We start from the raw sequence: 20716 nt of genomic DNA, 5'->3' as shown, positions 1-20716 counted from the left end.
AAAAAGCACCGCAGAGGTATTTATTACTTTAATTCCTTTGGGGACTTTGGGGGTGAAGGTGTGCGGCTCGACCTGCTCTTCGGGATCACCGACAGGGGCTTGGCGTAGGGCAGGCTGGGTCCACGGGCTGCGCGGGAGAGGGGTGCTAATGACATCTCACAGATTCCCCCCCGTCAGAGACAAGCTTGGCCTGCCGGTGCTGCGCCTGTGTTCGGATGCGATGCAGGGAGACGTGGCCCATTATGTTTGGTAATCAAGGGGAAGCTGTGCACAGTGTGACCTTGCCTGCTACAAATCTGGAAAGGAAAACTTGTGATTTAATAAATAAGCCTCTTCTTGTCCTTTTCTTCTCTTTCATCGTTTTTTATCTGAGCGGTTTTTGGTGTTCTTGCATGAGAGGTACCGCACCTTTGTACGGAAACCATCGTGGTGTCAGTCATGGCTAAAACACTCCCCTTGGTCATGTTGCCCTTCCCTTCCTGTGCAGTGGATAATCTTTAAACTTCAGATGTTATTGTAAAAAAAAAACTAGGTTGTTCCCTATTATAATCCCATTTGAGACCGTTCTTTTGGAAATACGTTTCTTAACAGCCATGAATATGTAAGAGCTTTTCAAGTGACTGTGCGCTGTCAAAAGCCTCAAGCGATCTGTCAAATGCCCTTACCGACCCATCACTCGACTCAAGAGACCGTGTCCCCTCTCCTAATCGAAGCCCAGGACTGACAGTGTAACCTACATCCAGTAGAAACCCAATGTGAGTACGGAGTGTTAGTGGTGAGCGAATCCACGGGTTCATTTGTTCTAATTCTGCAGCTTCTAATGGAATCAAAGTCTTTGTTGCGTCTCGGCTGTAATAAATCATTCCTCTATCTCCTTGCACACACCGGAGCCTGTGATTGATAAAACTCACAGAGATTCGGGCAAGATAATGTTTTTACAAGTCTTCGCTGCACTATATCAAATATTTTACTGTACTGAAGGCTAACAAAAAATCCTGCGGCGAAGAAACCCAGTTATTGGCACCGTAGACAGGTTTGAAGCGTGGAAAACTACACCAGTTCATTTTATTAATTGTATTTTATCAAGTTGTACCTTTATTCTCATATTCTTGACCCCCTTTCCCCCATATTTCCATCATACACTGATCAGCCATAACATTATGACCACTTACAGGTGAAGTGAATAACACTGATAATCTCGTTATCATGGCACCTGTCAGTGGGTGGGATATATTAGGCAGCAAGTGAACATTTTGTCCTCAAAGTTGATGTGTTAAAAACAGGAAAAATGGGCAAGCGTAAGGATCCGAGCGACTTTGACAAGGGCCAAATTGTGATGGCTAGAAGACTGGGTCAGAGCATCTCCAAAACTGCAGCTCTTGTGGGGTGTTCCCGGTCTGCAGTGGTCAGTACCTATCAAAAGTGGTCCAAGGAAGGAAAAACGGTGAACCGGCGACAGGGTCATGGGCGGCCAAGGCTCATTGATGCACGTGGGGAGCGAAGGCTGGCCCGTGTGTTCCGATCCAACACACGAGCTACTGTAGCTCAAATTGCTGAAAAAGTGAATGCTGGTTCTGATAGAAAGGTGTCAGAACACACAGTGCATCGCAGTTTGTTGCGTATGGGGCTGCGTAGCCGCAGACCACTCAGGGTGCCCATGCTGACCCCTGTCCACTGCCGAAATTGCCTACAATGGGCACGTGAGCATCAGAACTGGACCACAGAGCAATGGAAGAAGGTGGCCTGGTCTGATGAATCACGAGTTCATGGTGTTGACTTGGCCTCCAAATTCCCCAGATCTCAATCCAATCGAGCATCTGTGGGATGTGCTGGACAAACAAGTCCGATCCATGGAGGCCCCACCTCGTAACTTAAAGGACTTAAAGGATCTGCTGCTAACGTCTTGGTGCCAGATACCACTGCACACCTTCAGAGGTCTAGTGGAGTCCATGCCTTCACGGGTCAGGGCTGTTTTGACGACAAAATGGGGACCTACACAATATTAGGCAAGTGGTCATAATGTTATGGCTGATTGGTGTATCACTGCTTATACTCTTAAATTTGACAATAGCCACACACAATCATTATCATTAAATGCTTAGTTAATTTAAACCATCAACCCATTTCTGTCTACGATGCAATGAACCTCTTTTGTGGAATTGTCCATCTGGGACCATTGAGTTTGATCCAGCATCATAAAGGGATTGCTGTTATCTAAAGAAACGTTTTAGCTTTTAATCAACAGTAACCGATTTAAGTTCTACCTTCGATTCTCTCTGGGTTGGCTTCTCCTCCTGTATCAGATATCTGTAGTGACAGTAATAATAGTGGCTAAATGAAGACCCCCAGTTTCAGGGCTCTGTAATTAGACCCCGCGCCATCAATCAACGCAAGACCAAGCGCAGCTCACTCGGACAAAACACACAAACGAGTTGTGTCACTTTACAAAGCAAGGTCTTGGTCTTCTCTAGGCTGAGAAGTAAAGTATGAATACATTCGTTGACATGTTGGAGGCAAAGGGGAGGTGAAAAGGAATACAGTGCATTTGAAGAGGCGCTACGAAAATGTTATCATAACCCCTGCCAAGACCTATTTCTGTATAATTACACAGTGCTATTGATAATTACATTTTGCGGTAATTATGTGGTTGATATGACCTTTCACATGAAGCACTGTAGGTGGATAAACCATGTTTATTCAAAGGGAAAAAACAGAGGCGAGGATCAGTATTGTTTAAACAGCTCAATGCAAGGCAGAAGCGTTGAGCACACCTAACTCTTGAGTCTTGAGTACAAGGCGTTCAGGCTTGATATGTAATGTTTGCAATGTCCTGCAGAGTCTGAAACTTATGATGTGTTTTCTCTTATTTCTCTTCCATATTACAGATACAGTGGTCATGTACAGAAACAGAAATGGGGATGTCATTATGCTGAATGTGACAACAAATGAGACCAGGATTTTACTGGAAAATAGTGTGTTTGTAAGTATAATGCTCTCTCTCTCTCTCTCTCTCTCTCTCTCTCTCTCTCTCTCTCTCTCTCTCTTCTCTCTGCCATCTATTATGTCAGATACAATATAGGTGAGTTGCACTGTTCTACATTTCTGAAAGAACATCTATAAATTGATCTGTTAATCTATTATCTGCAATTGCTTAGGTAAATCAATCCTGAAGCTGAGTGACACAGCTAAAGGCATCCAATTTAGATCCACCAACATTATATTAATTGCCTTAACCGAGACGCACCTGCTTTTCTTTATGAAGAAATTAGTCGCTTGAGATTTTTAGCAGCTTTTCATTTATAGATATAAGCTAGGTGCAGTGGAAAATTATCTCTGTAACCTCGACTAATGAGATGAGAAGAAAATAACAGCGCTTAAAGGAGTTGGCAGGAAAACAGCCCCGCTGCTAATGCGTCCATATTTAGGGGTAGTTATTGATTTATGTGGGTAGTTTTGTAAGTTAATATAAACACCATAAATAGATCATTTCCAAAATTAGTGTTGTTGTTATTTTCAGCTTCCCAGTAGAGGTGTTTTAGGAAGCGATGGTGCATACTGAAAAATGCAAATATTCTCTCCGCTTGGCCTCGACTTCACTGACTTCCATGTTCTCTCCTCTCTCTCGAGTGTTTCTACATCACCTTAGGGTTGAGCTTTAGAGTGGATCAGACGGAGTTGGCTACCATTTCACTTAGAGGTCAGGACAGGGAAATATCAAGCAGCCAGCAGCCAACGAGTGAGTCACGGCGCTTGGAAATAACTCCGGAATTAAGACAATTTATTCGGGAGAGGGTTGTGACCAGTTTCTGAGGTACTCGACTAAAGGTCTCTCTGTTTTGACCTGAGAAATCTGCAGATATTTGTTCCCGTCTCCAGAGCTGTCACAAGCTCCCCACCATCATCCATATTTATAAATTGTTCTACTGCGCACATCATGATTTATCCTTGTCATTAACCTCTTTGATTGTGCTGGGCTCCAAATTTTGGAGAGGTGCATTAGTACAGAGGTCGTTTACATTACATGGAAAGGGACAAATATTAGAAGATAATGCATTGCTAAACTTAGTTTCCACCCCACTGAGTTCTGCACTTCATAAATATATGAGTTTCAATGCAGCAGCTGTAGTGAGTAGTTTGCACAAGACAAATCTTCAGCTCCATATGTTTCTTGTTATTCTGAAGAAAGTTTTGGAAGAGAAGAGACATCTGTTCTTCGGATTGTTACTTTTGTTTCATAGTGTTGCATTCCTGTTCTTTTAAAAAGGCTTTTACTTGTTATACATTGTGTGTTTCTTGCTGTCTTGGTTTTGTGATACTAAGGCTTTACCTTTGAATGCCACTAATGGTGTTGTGAGGTTATTTTGACAGATCCTATTCACTTTTTTCACTTGTATCAGTTGCTTGTTGGAACATTGTCCCACATTATTAGCGAAGGGATTTTTGAAAATCGTAATCATTCACCCCTAACGAGAGTTAACGTGACGGATTCTGACTGTACTCTTCAGCGTTTTCCATCTGCTTTGTGTGTTGTGGTTGTTACTGGTGTGACTTCCCTACAAAGCTATTTCTGTATGTTCCCTGACAGTGATAAACACCAACATTTCATTGCGAGTCTCCGTAGGCGTCCGTCGCTGCTCTTTTCTGCATCCTGAAGCACTTTCAGATGAAGACATATAGATGCAGATACATATAGATACAGATCGTTATTCACTCGGCTTGTTGAAATAAGTTGTGAACAAGTACTCCACCACAGAGCACCAACGGATTGCGGAAGCCCGTGTTAACTAGCAGATACAGATGTTTATGTGAAAGAATGATAGGATTTTGCTTTTGGCAGGCAAGATATTTCATACTATATGTTTACATTTGAACCCAGATCAAAGCATTCCAGTATTTATTTATTTATTTCCATTTATTTCCGTACTTAAGTCCTTCAGATGACCATTCACCCTTTCATTTGTTTCCCGTCCTTTAGGTGGATACCACAGCGACAAAATATGCAGTATCTCCAGACCTGAAATTTGCACTCCTTGCTTACCATGTGACGCAGGTAAGATATGGTACCTTATGTTACCTCAGGTTTTACCAGACTGCAGTCTCTAATGTCTAAAGAGGTTGCAATATGTCATGGGCGACACTAATCCCCGAGCAACTATCTGGCGGGCGACTTTCATAGCAGATGGTTGGAACTGATGTTCAGAGGTAATCCTGTCTCTGGTCTTCCAGTAGGTCAGGGAACAAGGAAGGTTGTGGCTGTGGGTGGATTTCTGTCGAACGAGAGCATGGGGTAGGGTCATTTTTGCTAATGGAAATAAAAATCTAGCATGGGAGAAGGTCTGCATCTCAAGGCAGTTGGTGTGAAGTGTCGTGTCAAGGGGGCATGGCTGTTGAGCGGCATCAGACGCACAGTGATTAGCAAGCTGTCTATATCCAGTATCTCGGAGACTGAATAACTGGGGCAACCTGTTACAGCGTCGGCCGTCAGTAAAGCCTGCAGTCAGAGGTGATTCACTGACTAATATTCAATTTAATTTCTTTCTTTTGAGATGCTTAGATACAGAATACATTTAAAAGTGATAATTGAGTAGCCTAGACTGTAAAATCACTTTATAATGATGTCTATGAGGAATGTGTTGGTATTTGGGACATGTATGAGACATTTATTGTCTGTAATAAGTGTAAAACGTTATAACATCATTTATGTGTTTACCTTCAACCACATTATTATTTTTCATTCAAGGCTTTCACAGACACAGGGTTCTAAACCTTCACATATTGTTGAATTGCTGTCTCATAACATTGAACACCTCAATTAATAGAACTGGAAGAAGAAATGCATGAGAAAGACCTAGGAGTCTACGTGGACTCATCACTTTCCACATCCAAACAATGTGGGGAAGCAATAAAAAAGGAAAACAAAATGCTAGGGTATATTGTCAAAAGTGTAGAGTTGAGAACAAGGGCAGTAATGTTCAGTATGTACAATGCACTAGTTAGAGCTCATCTGGATACTGTGGACAGTTCTGGGCTCCACACTTCAAGAAAGATATCGCTGCTCTAGATGCAGTTCAGAGGAGAGCAACCAGACTTATTCCAGGTCTGAAGGGAATGTCCTACTGAGAGACTGAGGAACTGAACCTTTTCACCCTGGAACAGAGGAGACAACGTGGGGACTTGATTAAAATCTTCAAAATCATGAAAGGCATCGACCACATCAAACCAGAGGAGCTTTTCCAGATCAGCAGGGACACACGCACCCAGGGACACAAATGGAAATTGGGCTTCAAGGCATTCAAGACAGAAAACAGGAGACACTTCTTCACACAGAGAGGCATCACAATCTGAACAAACTCCCCAGCGATGTGGCTGAAGAGACAATTTGGGAAAAACAGACTGGATAGGATCCTTTGATCACTTAGTTATTAATGGACAACGAAACAAGCACGATGGGGCGAATGACCTCCTCTCGACTGGACACATTCTTATGTTCTTATGTTCTTAATTCTTCTTTTGTGCTTTTAGACGCACGTCCCAAAATAAACCTCTCCTCGGTCAGTACAGGGTTTCCAGTAGAAAGTTCTCGTACGAACATGGAGAGTATAATCCACAGATCCAGATGTGCTGTTGTGCATTGATCAGCTTGAATTCATCTGAGTTCCTCTGTAGGAATGTGCCTTCATGGGCTTGTGGTTTAAGTGATTGCGCTCGCACCGCCAGCTGAGTTTGCATTCACAAACTATTTCCACAGCTGTAGATGCACCCTTTCTATCCACACATATGCAGTGAATATAGCAAGATAAAGTCGTTATCAGATCGTGTATTGATAAACATTTTGACAACACTCCGAGAAATGAAATTGAATACAGCAACAAGGAAATGGATAAACTGCTTTACTGTTGGGTAACAAAATGTCAACAATATTAAAAGCAACAGAAATCCAGTGTGTTAATATATTACATTTAAAGCAGCATTTGTCTTTTAATAAATCTTCCTCTTGTATATGAAAACAAATTGTTCCAATAAAACAGATCAGTATTTTTTATCTAATCGCTAATTTCGTTCATCTGATTTTATGCGTACAGCAGGCGTACTGTAATTAAACGTGTTGTTGTTTCAGCACAATTAACAGTGCCCGCTATGCATAATAGACCATAAATCTGCATAATAATTTGCCATACAGCTGGGTGCTGAAATAACAATTACAAAAAGAGGGAAAAAAAACTTTCTCTCTTCATGATTAATGATGCTTTTGGGACCATCATGAGTACAATGACCTTTTTTATATTAATTACATGGAGTAAGTCCTCAAGTTTGGCCCTAGATTGGCAGGTACTTCAATTAGTCATTCATATTAATTAATTCATATGGCAGTAACATTATTCCTGATGCGATTACGTGTGTTCCATCAAAAAGTGTCTGTTACTGGTTTAAACAAAATCAAATATATCAATGTAGCCTCTTCAGTTATAGCAATAAAATAGATAGATAGATCAACCGGTTTTTTATGTCTCTGTTCTGAAGTAGTACAGTTAACCAGCTGTGCTCTAATGTCAATTATGCTCCAGCTATTACTAATTAAAATAAAGAATAATCCTTCATGTAATAGCCAGGGTATATAAAGTGTTAAATTATAGGAATGCTGAACAGCCCAGGAGAATAGGCTGCTGTATTACAAGTCCAGTCTGAACAGCTGTGTCTCAAGGAATCGCCTGAAGGTGCTCAGGGACTCTGCTATCCTGACCTCAGTGAGAAGGTCGTTCCACCACGGACTCTGGAGGAAGGGAAGTGGAGAGGGGGCAAAGTGGCTCTGGCGCTGGAGGTTCAGAGAGGTCTGGAGGGGGTGTAAGGAGAGGTGAGGGTGTGAAGGCAGCTCGGTGCAGTCTGGTCGATACAACAGTAGGTAAGGGCCTGGAGGGAGACGAGGCAGTGAAGGCAGCAAAGCAGTGGAGTAGTGTGCGAATCGGCGCAGAGAGACAGCAGGGGCCGCTCGCATAAACACAGTCTAGTACATAAAGTGTTTGTCTTGGTATAATTATAAGTCATACTAACAATAGGACTGTAAAAATAATGTAAAAGAAACCATGGAAGTATATGCTAATATAAGAGGAAACATCCGCGTACTGGAGAGGACCTCCTTAAAACCTAAACGCAGCAATTATTTTTATTATTATTTATTGATTAATTGGCAGACACCATTATCCAGGGCAACTTACAGGTTATAAGAGCGAAACAAAAGTGCCAAAATACTGGACAAAATTACAAATCAGGCAGAATACAAACTAATATACAGTTGTTTATTGAACTCTTTGGGGAGGAATCTCGATGTTTTGGGGATTGCCAGTGGGCGGGACAGCATAGTGTGTGTGAGGCAATGGTAGGAGTTGGCATAAGTGACACGTGTGAGTCAGTGGGAGGAGTTGGCATCAGTGACACGTGTGAGCCAATGGTAGGAGTTGGCATAAGTGACACGTGTGAGTCAGTGGGAAGAGTCGGCATCAGTGACACATGTGAGTCAGTGGGAGGAGTCGACATCAGTGACACATGTGAGCCAATGGTAGGAGTTGTCATAAGTGACACATGTGAGCCAATGGGAGGAGTCGGCATATGTGCCAGGGGCGCTGTAATCTCAGGCAAGCAGTTTCAATGGGAAGATAGACTTATATACGTATTGGACTACACACATACACACACACAAACACACTCATGGTAAGACGCGCAGGCAGCATATGTGAGGGGTTAATAACTTGTTTGCAATCTTTCCCTTATTCAAACAGCAGAGCTTTAACACATGATACCTGCAATCCTTCTGTGAGTGATTGCAGCCCAGCCCGGCCACAGAGCTATATCAAACAAAGGGCAACACAACAAAGGATTAACCCCAGTCATATTTATCACAGACTTATGTATTTTGCCATCATGTTATATACTCCTCGTGCCATGCCTTTTATCCCCCAGACTCCCTTTAAATGGACAGCGCCACACGATTTCGGTTTTCAGTGCCAGCCCATGGAGGTATTCTCTACTTCCGGATTGCTAGAGGATTAGATCATCTTATCTTGTTATCCAGTGTTTATGAGAGATTAAGCATGATAAATTTAAGATTTCCCTATCATAATCTCCCTATAGCCAGGATATAACTCCCCAATAATAGGCTCTCTGTCAAATACAACAAACATCTTGTAATTCCATCGTAGGTATTAGTTTCTTCAGTGTCATAGTATCTGTTTGCCCCGAGTGTGTTTTTTTGAAGTGATAGATGAACCAGATTTAAATGAATTCAGGTCAAATAAAATGCAGATCGCTTAATTGAATTTTAATATGTTGCCACCGAGTTTGGTCAATGTTTCCTCCGCTCAATATGGAAATATGTTGTGTATTACATAGGTATTTAGTGTCTACTTTATTTAGATTTAGGTCAGTCATGTTTTTACATTTAGATTTTTAAATATTGAGGTAACACTTCCATTTTCAATAATTCTTCCCAGTTTTATGGATAGTTTAATTTCTTGGATATAAGTTATGCTGTAAGGACATATTTATCTGCTGTGTGTTTGAAATATAGAAAATAGTGTATTTATCTTCTCAAAATGGCATGGGATGTAAATGTAATCCTTCGAATGCCTCCCCTAAGTATTTTGACAATCAGAAAAGGATGTAGTGCATCAACTAAGTAGCCGAGGCTGGAGTTGTGATGAACCACATCATTATGGAATAAATTACCCGAATGGGAGTCTGAGATGAGAGATTTCGGAGAGGAATCAAGATCCAGAAGAAGAAGAGACAGAATTCATCAGTGTTTTTCGTGACCTTTGCTATCATGTGGATGTAGGAAACGACACAGTCCACTTTCTATAATTTGAAACTCGGCTGAACACCTGAGACTTGCGCTGGAGCGCCATTGTCCCCGACTGCATTGAGTACCTGGTAAATGCTCTGGTTTCCTGGTGACAGATATTCCCCAGACGTCGAGGAGTGTGTATTAGGGTCTTGCCAACGGTTCTCCTTATTGATTTTGTTGCTTTGTTTACAAGTGGATCAATAGAAACTGAAGCTGAGAGACAATTAAACTTATTTTGGGAGACTGTAAGACGTTAGACTGTATGACATTCTTTAAAACAACCATCGCCTCGGCCTGTTTATTTTACCTTCTCCTTGTCGTGGTACTTATGAAATAATTCCTTCGTCTGGTTTTAGTTTTGGGATGGAGAGTTTCACACAGCTGAAAATGTTAACATGGGCATCAAAATATCTAAAACAAAAACAACTGATTAGTCCCATACCACGGAAGAGCCATGCCCGGCTTTGGAAAGTTGTGTGGGGGCAGTCAGTGTTGTGGGAGAACTGGTATCTATTGGTGTTTGAACAATAATATTATTTACAGATCTATTGAAGAGTTTGGGAACATGTAAGACATAGTTATAAGATGCATCAGTAAATGTGTTGAGTCATGAGACAGTTCTGCTTCAGTGTTCACCTGTAACAACTGATGGCTGCCATTTGCATTGGAGTGTATTTTGTTCAGAAGTCGTTTGTTTGTGGTCTAGTGAAGGCTTTTTATATTTACTTTGCTGCTGGAGATCTCATTTAATCACTCTGTAAGAAAATAAACAGTGCAATCGTTTCAAAAGGTGGATGATGTTAACTGCTACAGAAAGGTTGCATAAAAAGGAAAAGAAGAGTTCCTGTCAACAAAATATATTTTTAATGCCATAATTTGCTGTGTTGTTGCTTCTTATCCCCTTTAAACTTAGTTATAACCTTAGCCTCATTGAATATAATATACAGGGAGAACTCTTAAAAGAACTGCATGCTGTGAGCATTTGACTTCTGTCTCATTACATTTCAATCGGGAGATTAGATATTTCACTTTTCACTTAACAATTATACATATGTAGTGCTTGCTAATACACACCTTGGAGGCTGTTTATTAATATAGTTTTACTGATATACATTTCAAACAATAACTGTATTATACTGTAACAATGCTGTAATAATTACAACTAAAGGTGCTTTGTCCCAGTGGGGCACGGACGGGTCACACTGATCTTTGGAAATGTGATGATATACGTAAAACCCAGAGCAAGTAAAGTGATTTTTCTGCAACTCGGATTAGCAAGAAACCAGTTAGGAAATGATTTTGTCTTTCTAAAAAAGCCAGTTAACCAAAGTCAATGTTTCTGATCATGAAGGGATTGTGTTTCAGCCAAGGATCCCCGCCACATGTTTCTCAGTTTGACTAATATTGTAGCATATATTGGATTTCAGAATGAAATAAAGATATGTCTGTTTTGACATGTTGATTGTGGATGAACTCATATTTCACTCACATCCTTTTGTTGTAGTTGTGGTTGTCGTCGTTGCTTTCCGCCTTTCTCTCCAGAGCAGACTCCCGTTTGACTTATGCTGTGGTGACTTTGCAAGAGCGCAGGCAGAGAGAGTATTCTCTGAGGTTAAATGATGTAACGGGCGCCATATGAATCGACACTGTCAGGGGCTTTCTGCAATTAGTGCATAAATCTGCAGGTTGGACTATTTATCACATTGGCACTGTTTGGAAATGGAGCAAAAGATCTAGGACAGCTGTATTCATTGCTGGGCTCCTCCAGGCGAGACCAATCCAAACAAACAGAAACCAAATCTATCATTAATGAAGGATATATTATTTTCATCAGCGTTACGATTCCCAGGTTGTGTCTCAGAATTAACTTCAGTGTTGCTCCGACAAATGACATTCTCTGATAAGGAAAAGTGAGCATCGTCTACTGTGTGATGATATCATTGAATAATATGACTAACGGATCCAGACATTTCAGTTATAACTAATATAAAGCAGTATGTCAGTCTTTCCCACGTCAGTTTCTTTTCATCGTGTGGGTGTGTGTTTGATTAGACGTAGTGCCAAGAGTACAACCCCCTTCCAGTACAGATAAAGGAAAGACAGGGTTTAGTCCAGGAAATAAGTGTGTTTTAATGACTGCTGAGGTTTGATGTCATTTGTTTCTAGATGCTGCAACTAAATCAATAATTATTAATAATAAATCAACCACTGTGTAATATTTTCATAGATAGTCTCTTGGTGTTTTCCAATCACCAATAATATTAATCTATCCAGTTGATTATATTATTTTAAGTTATTTAGGGGCTAAAAACTGATTTTGAGGGGTGTGTGTGCCAGAATAAAACAATATTCCTCTCGATGACCTGACAGAAGTGCTCGGATCCAAATAACAAGACAAAACAAACCAAAACAGACATGCAATCTTCCTCTGGGGGGTTTTGTACTAATGGTTTTCTCCCCCGAAGAAAACCATAATCTCTGATAACTGTGTGCTTTTGAAAACATACTTGTATTTCTAGGTACATCAGATTTGTTACACATAAACACGTTTAGTGCATCCAAACATAACTGAGTGCCTATAAAAATGGAGACAAAATCTGGTGGCTTAAATGTTTTACCTATAGTACTTCATGTAGTTGGGCTTACTCCCCAGGGATTTATAGACATTTTTAATTAAGTACAGTGTATCTCCATCTATCTATCTATATGTGCGTGTGCGTGTGTGTATGAACACGTATATATGTACAGTATATACGTTAGAAGAGACTTACAGTTGTATCTGTGGTCGAGACGTAATATTAAACCTTCACTAAATAATGGAAACTTTTCTGCCTAACGAACAGATATTAAACCCAGTCTTGTTTAATTACTTGAGCAATTTTTCCCTCAGCATCTGCTCATAACTATGATTTTCTTTCTTAGTCAATGTTTGGAACCAATTAATCGAGCGAGTTTTATAATTGCAACGTTTTAGACTTAAACACCATGTTCAGGGTCTCTTTGGCCGCGCTGGTCTGTGCAGCATCCATTAGACGTCGGAGTCATTTATTTCCCAAAGTGTAATTGCCCACACAACATTAATGAACGTATTTTACATAATTCTGAGCAACTGACCTACCCCGTTCCTAGGAAGATGCATTTTGTGCCTCATCGTTTGCAATAGGAACAATATGTAGCTTCGTGCCTCAAGGGTTGTAATCTCTTGGGCTCTTCCCAAAATATCAGCCACAGCTTTTGAACATGTCAAAGCATATTGTTTCATGTGCAAACAGCTTGATATTTTCATCAAATTAGATGGGTCATATCTGACAGAAATGCTGCCACCTTGTATTATAGTTATTATGTTATGGAAATCAGATTATTGTTGTGTCTTAATGCATTTATATCAGTGTGTGCATATATGTACTGTTAGTACAAAATTCAAAGCAGATCATCAAAAAGGCTGTTTTTTCAAACATGTATTCACATGTTCAATTGACTAAGCACAACACACAAAATTACACAGTAACTTTTTCACCACACCTAATCAGTGTGTCATCACAGAAATACCACAAAATGAAGTAATTGTCTTTCACAATGTAATGCTTGCAATACTTCTGATATGCTTCTCTTCTGATTTGCGTAAATACATTTGACCAACACTTCATCCAGCTGCTCTTAATGGTTAATCACTGAACCGTTTGGTAAACTTATAGATTTTAAATTGGTTTGTCAGCTATATACAGTATATGGATTTCGAGAACTACACAAATAAAATGTGTGTTTGTATGAACATCTAAATTACATGTAACCAAACATAATGAATACTCGTTATTTTTAATTAATTTCACATAGTGGTAACCAAAATTGGTCACCATATAAAAGGGGGGGTGTAAACACTGGCAATTTCCTTCAACATGGAGCAGGTTAGACCACAAGGAATAGGAAGAGCTCATGGACAAGGGCTCCGTCAGAGAAGTGGGCATGGGCATCATCAGAGAGGTGGGCATGGGCATCAACAGAGAGGTCAGAGAGGTGGGCATGGGCATCAACAGAGAGGTCAGAGAGGTGGGCATGGGGCCCGTCAAAGGGTTGGTCGTCAGAGAGAGGGAGGCAGAACTGTTGTCTCTAATGAAGGTGAACCGTGGTTCATGTGGTGAACCGAGGCTGCCAGATTAGTTGATCCAAATCTAAAAAGATCAACTGTCAATTCTATCATCTGAAGTTTTCACCAAGAAAACCAGTGAGTCTGGAAGATATATACTATGCTTTATCATTACATTTACAGTAAATTGTAATGCATGTAAATTCATAAAACATGTTACAGTATTCTTACAGTATGATCTATTGACAGTATACTCTGTTCTATGCTTAGAATTGACAGAACCACCCATAGTGGTGGCCGTGGCCGTGTGCTGACCAGCAGGAGTGGGCAGTGGTGGAAATGGTGAGGGCCAGGAATGATACACGGCTGTCGGAAATAAAGCAGGCAATTGAGGAGAACAATGACACCTTTGCCAATGTGACATCCATCAGCCTACCAACAAGATTTGATGCATCGCATACTTCATATGTGTATTGGAACTACACTGTAAGAAGAACTAACCAAATATATTTTTTTAGAGGGTGATGGTGCTTGATGCTGATGTGAACCATCACAAGTACATTTTCGTTGATGAAGTGGGCTTTAACCTGGCCAAAACTTGTCGCCGTGGACGGAACATCATCGGCCAGCGTGCCACTGTCCAAGTGCCTGGACAGCGTGTAGGAAACATCTCCATGTGCGCAGCTATCTCTGAAGATGATGTGGTAGGACATAGGCCATTACTTGGCTCCTACAACGCTGCACATCTCATTGAGTTTTTCATTGAAATTGAGCTGGCCTGTCAAGGTGAAGTGGTCACCTATGTAATTGTGTGGGACAATGTCAGGTTCCACCATGCAGAGGTGTTCAAGCATTGTTTCAGGCCCATCCCCGATTCATGACCCTCTACCTGCCCCCATACGCTCCTTTCCTAAACCCTATTGAGGATTTTTTTTCAGCATGGAGGTGGAAGGTCTATGATCGCCAACCCCTTGAGCACTCCACCCTCCTTCAGGCCATGGATGAGGCATGTGATGATCAGTGTAGACCAATGTCAAGCATGGATTCGCTATGCCAAAAGATTTTTCCCAAGGTGCATGAACAATGATGACATTCATTGTGATGTGGATGAGAATCTATGGCCAAATGCTCAAGACAGGCTTGATCCAAATTACTGTGTGCTAAATGTTATGTTTTGTTTTCATTTAGTTAATTTGTTTAATTTAACTGTGTACATTTGATTATAGAGAGTATACCTATGTTACAATTATATCTGAAAAATAAAAACCCATTTGCCCAAATGATTATAGAGGATGTTTCACTGATCACAACTTGATTACACATAGGATAGATATTATGGACATAATAGATTCTGTAAATGTTGGGTAATGTAAGTGTATTGCCTAACGTGACAACTGTGTAATCTGTCTTTTACAGTACTGTAGCATTCCAGCACTTCTAAGGACGATTTGAAACATGTATCTTGCATTGATTGTTATTGGATTCACTGGTAGTTAAAATGACTGAACTGAAAAGATGTCATGTTGTGTTTTGGTGATTAAACCATATGTTCTCGTGACATTTCACGAGAAACTGATATTTTGAATCAATGGTTGTGTGGTGAGAGATGTTTACAATCCAAATGAATGCACAATGGCAAGTTTTGAATGAAAGACTGGCTGCGTTACAAGTGTGATGAGTTTGGAGTTATGTACTAAGAGTTGTGAGGTTTTACCACATACTTGTGATAATAGTACCAAAGCGATCAACAAAAACTGTAACATGATTAATTTTAGGGGACCCATACTAAGAATGTTAATCTATCTGCTTTATGTTTTATATCAAGGTAGAATAAATGGTTTTAGTCTTCATATATTTGCACACAAATACAAACAACATGCTCTATAAAGTTTTAACTGCCATCTGTGTGTGTGCGTGCGTGCGTGTGTGCGTGCGTGTGTGCGTGTGTCATCATGCTGTCTGCGTTGTGTATCCTTGTGGTCTGTGTCAAAACTGTTGCATTACTATTAGTGGGGGGGGAAATTAAAAGAAAGAAAAGCCTCTTAAAATCCATGTATGTGAGAAATATATGTCTGTCAAGGTAAATAATACTTTTTTAAATCAATAGTCCATTGTGGGTGACCTTTTCACACAAATTGAGCCTCTGATCGATAAAACACATCATTTCCTTTTTCCTCCCCCTGCGCAGAGAGCAGGATTTTAAGGTGTGATTACTTTCAGGTGCGGTAGCAATCTATGCATCTATCTCTCTATCTGTCTGCTTATTTACTTATCTATCTGTCCATCTATCTCTCTGTAGGGGTCAAGGCAAAGGTATACTTAACTCGTAACAATCCTAGAAACTCTGTTCAGGAGGAATTTAAGCGGTGGAGCCAAAAGCCATATAACATATCGGAAATATTGTGCCAAAACAGATTTAAGATAAGTGTTTGGTCATTGAATTATTAGATATATGCGTTTTTTCTTGTGCTTTTCCCAATTATGAATCATTGCAGTCCTTATATAAACAACATATACAATTATCAAGTCTTACCTAAAGAGCAAGTAACAGAGTTATTACAAACATGGTAGTATACATACCCACATGTATTGCTACTAGCGTTAAAGTCCTTGAGATGTTTCTTTTCCCCCGTTATTAACAGTAAGAGATTCAGATGGGGATGTATATGGATGTACAGCACCATGTGTCCTCTGGGACTCCAGCGATCTTTTCTTATGGAGGATATTTTATGTCTAGAATATATTAATGAAATAAATACATTAATAAATGTAGCATTCCTCTACACAGTGTTGTTGGTTTTAAGGGTTAATTGCACGTACATGTCTTGTAATTTGTAATGTTTTCAAGTCACTGGTATTATACTTTTACAAAAAAAACATTAACTGGATTTGCATGCACTTAAAAATTGCCAATCCTAACTAATTTTAACCTCTATAAATTTAGTTTTTAGGTCATTTAAATCAGTTAGACTTTCATCATGTTAATGTCCAAAACACTAAAATTGTGTTTTGGTGTTTTAAAAAGTCAAATGTTTCTGTGTATTTATCTATTCAAGATACAGTCATATTCAAGGCATGTCATCTGAATACAAATCTGAAATTATATTTGCATTCTCAATGACCAAAGGAGATGAAACAAAGGTCACTTTGAAGTAAAAACTGAACCAATGACTGAAAAACCGAAGGCTATGTAAATCTGTAGCAAATAAGATGAGATGAGAAGGAGATAGAATAAAAAAGAAAGTAACATTTGATTTTAATTGGATTAGACACGTCTACATCTAACACACATCGCATTAAACAAAACATTTTATTATGATTAATTATCTATGAGAAAATCCTCTGACCTGCTGATTATCAGCTTGTAGACAGGAACAACGGATGTTCGTGCAGCTCCGCTTGATCGGTTTATGGAATATATTCATCACAACTGGCGAGAAATGAATCATCAGCGAGGTCAATTGAAAGAGATAATTGTCTAAAGAAATAAAACTGGAGGAAAGTTCTCCCTAAAAACATAAATGCACTTATTTAAGCAGGCGTTGGCAGCGCTGCCAAAGGTCCTGGTACTTGGCTTTGGACTCCGCCTCATAGGTGGGGAAATACCCACAATGCTCGTGCTACCGATTTTAGACTTTAGATTTTGCTGAGCTCAAATTGTACACCGTATTCAAATATTCAGAAGCTGGGTTGCTGTTGTAAATTGCATAGTATATCTCAGTCTTCATATGATACTATTTACTTTGTATCTAAAAAAGGTTAAAACGCATGCAGCCATTGAACACCATAATCAATGTAATCAGGTCACTGTAGCCGTATAACCTCTGGCGGGCAGATAAATACTGGATTAACAGTAGCCGAAGCCAGCTCTCGAATACCTTCATTATCCTTCAGTGCCACCCCATGCGGTAACGTCTGCGCCGCGGCACTTTGAGCGGCAATGTTTCAAGTGTCTTCGCCAATTTCTCTCCAGTTGATCTCTCCCTGCAGCAGCTGATTGGATCGGAAGTTCACAGGCGTTTCACTTACATCAAACATTCAGGCATAGATCCCGTTTACAAATAGAAATGAATACTGAGTCAACTTAGGCCCACCAGAAATGTAATTGCCTCCCCCACAAGCTTCATTAATCTATTTTTCGTATCTCATCACTAAATGTTTATATCACTGTGCCCAGTCAGTCAACTTCTCAGAGTATTTTAACTGTTTTTAACAGTCAGATTTCGATTAAAGTTAAATTTCAAAACGATAGTCTTGGAAACTCATGTTTTCATTTATGTATGTATATATTTTTTATATATCCAGTTGTACACGTATAGGCAAAACTCAACAACATGTTTTTCTTTAATTGTTAGTATTGGATCTAACTGAAACTGTGTCTTCACTCTCAGATCCTGTGGAGACCAGGTGATCTGCTTCTCTCTCTCCGATTTATCAGTCTTCTCATGAGCACAGATACTTAGCAGGGAAAAAAACTACAACAAAGAAACAAAATTCACCATCAATCTTCAGCTGTCGGCGTTGATTGGCATTCCGGACATCATTTTCACTGGTATTTGTAGTATTTTCAAGTGCAATACATTATTCAACAGCCTGGAAACCGAGCCGCTGCGTGGAAAAGGCAGATTTAATTTGGCTAATACATCCCTCACACTGGCACATCCTTGGGACCCTGACAGTCTTTTCCTTTATTATGCACTTCCTGTTCATTCGATTGTTGGAAACACTCAGCGCACAAAAGCAGACCTGTGTGTCATTTCCTGTCTTTCATGGGTTCTGGATGTTGTAGTGGAAAAGCAAACGTCCTTTCCACACGAAATATGAATTTCAGCGTTTTGCTGCCGTTATGCAATGAGGAGGCGAGGCTTATATCAAATGGGAAATTCTGATGAGATAAAACTTGAGGGACACCTGGCATGGGTCTGGTTTTTAGGGGCACATTAGAAATTGTCATTGCAGTAATTTAAATAGATTTTGGTCATCCGAAGAAGAAAGGTAGATTTTTAATTCAAATACATACTGCTGAATTTATGTATATGCCATAAAATTGTTTATATTCCATAATTTTTCCCTATGACACAAAAACTCTCTCTCTCTCTCTCTCTGTCTCACTCTCTCTACATATATATATATATTATTTACACAATGTATACAGGCACAAATTGTCATCAGTTATGGAAAAGTCTACATTAAATGTATTTTAAGAGATTTCATTTAGATTTTTACATGAACAACAGAGTAAACACTCACCGATTTTACATTTTTTGAAGGACAGAGAGAAAATTGCCATGTCATTTCAGGCCATCATTACCTCGAGATGTGTGGCTGCTGTGGAATTGCCATTTCTGAAAGTTCATTGTGAACAGCGTCTCTCTGTACTCGCTCCATCAACAGGGGCCCTTGTTACAGACAAACGCCCTTGGTTTTTATGAAAAGCTGTTTGAAGTGGCAGCTCGTTGTCAACATTTAGTAAATGGCTCCCGATAAACTTCATTAAATAATTAAATAATGCATAATTATTGTGATGATGTCACAGGTGGGTATACTGTTCAGTTTTGTATATATATAACTACAAGTTGCATTTCATTCTTTCTTGTAAATTATACTGTGTATTTATAGTGTACAAGATTATATTGTTGGAGCAGTTGTTTTGTCTTCTGTTATGGTATTCAATTATAAAATAGGTTAGTAATAGGGTTTTCATACTTAGGTCATATATTCGATCTAAGGCCTGTAGAAGTAAACTAGTTCACAGGTCAAAGCTCAAACTGAAGCTTGTTCAGTGAGAGTTTGGTTCAGCTTTCGAGTTCTTGTAATTGATCTCACCGGCTCATTTGCATGTGGTGTGTCTAATGAGATCATGTGTGCGATAGAGCAAATGAAAAGTAAGCAACATGTTTGTAATCAATGAATTTATAGAGCAACAAATGCTAAATGATTGCTAAATGAATGCTAAAAGTGCACAGGGTATGTAAAAAGTCTACACACCCTTAAACGTTTTTCACATTTTGTTGTGTCAGTGCCTCAGAGTTTCATGCATAGTTTCCACCAAACACCATTAAGGGGATACAAGTTTTGTTGGGTTTGCACCAAACGTAATGGTTTGCATTCAGAACTAAACTTCCTATTTTTGTCAGACCCCAAAACTGATTTCCACCTGGCTACAGAATGGTTTTTTTTCATACTTCAAACTGGATTCATGCTTTCTTGAGTGCCATACAGGTGTGCAGTGCTTGGGGCATTGTTGTCACATGCTAGTTATATAGTAGTTATATATATACACATAACTAAAATCAGACCTAGACCTACCATCGAATCACAAACTTCTTTCAAACTCGATCACTGTATAATCTAGTGCCAGAAGCCACTTTCTACTTCCTAATAATAAAGACGTGGAATTTGTGAGCTGGTCCTTTGCTCTAGACCTTATTTAGCTGCCATCACATAGGCTGGGACTCTATTGCTGTGGTTTGTATGTGGATATATATTATATAAGGACCTATATATGGTGATCCTATAAATTAAGTATCCTGCTTTACACACACACTATAGAACGAAGATTAGCCCTGAGTAAACACTGTAGATGGAAGGCTGTTTGCATTTAATGGTTGGACAGTTTTTAAAATACCATCCTAGCTCTGCAGCCAATTAGTCTGCTGTAATAATGCTTAAGCTCCATCCATTCTGCCTTTTTATCTGTGTGGAAATGTGGGATGCGGGGTGCATCTGTGCACAAATGGCCTGTGAAATTCAAAACAAAAGTGCCAGAACATTCGCAGTGAAGCTGTTAAACC

General features: G+C 39.8%; 1 protein-coding gene across 1 annotated transcript in view; it reads left to right on the top strand.

Moving 5' to 3' along the window:
• Positions 1-20716, top strand: part of dpp10 (dipeptidyl peptidase like 10) — a 101311-nt gene that overhangs the window by 58343 nt on the left and 22252 nt on the right. The window contains exons 4-5 of the mRNA XM_066688046.1: positions 2886-2980; positions 4976-5050. Of these exons, the coding sequence (XP_066544143.1) occupies positions 2886-2980; positions 4976-5050 (170 nt within the window). The remainder of the gene's footprint in view (positions 1-2885; positions 2981-4975; positions 5051-20716) is intronic.

The sequence above is a fragment of the Amia ocellicauda genome, chromosome 16 (assembly GCF_036373705.1).
Source record: "Amia ocellicauda isolate fAmiCal2 chromosome 16, fAmiCal2.hap1, whole genome shotgun sequence".
Classification (NCBI taxonomy): Eukaryota; Metazoa; Chordata; class Actinopteri; order Amiiformes; family Amiidae; genus Amia; species Amia ocellicauda.
Note: the sequence above shows the minus strand (reverse complement) of the source record. Positions and strands in the feature narration are given on the sequence as shown.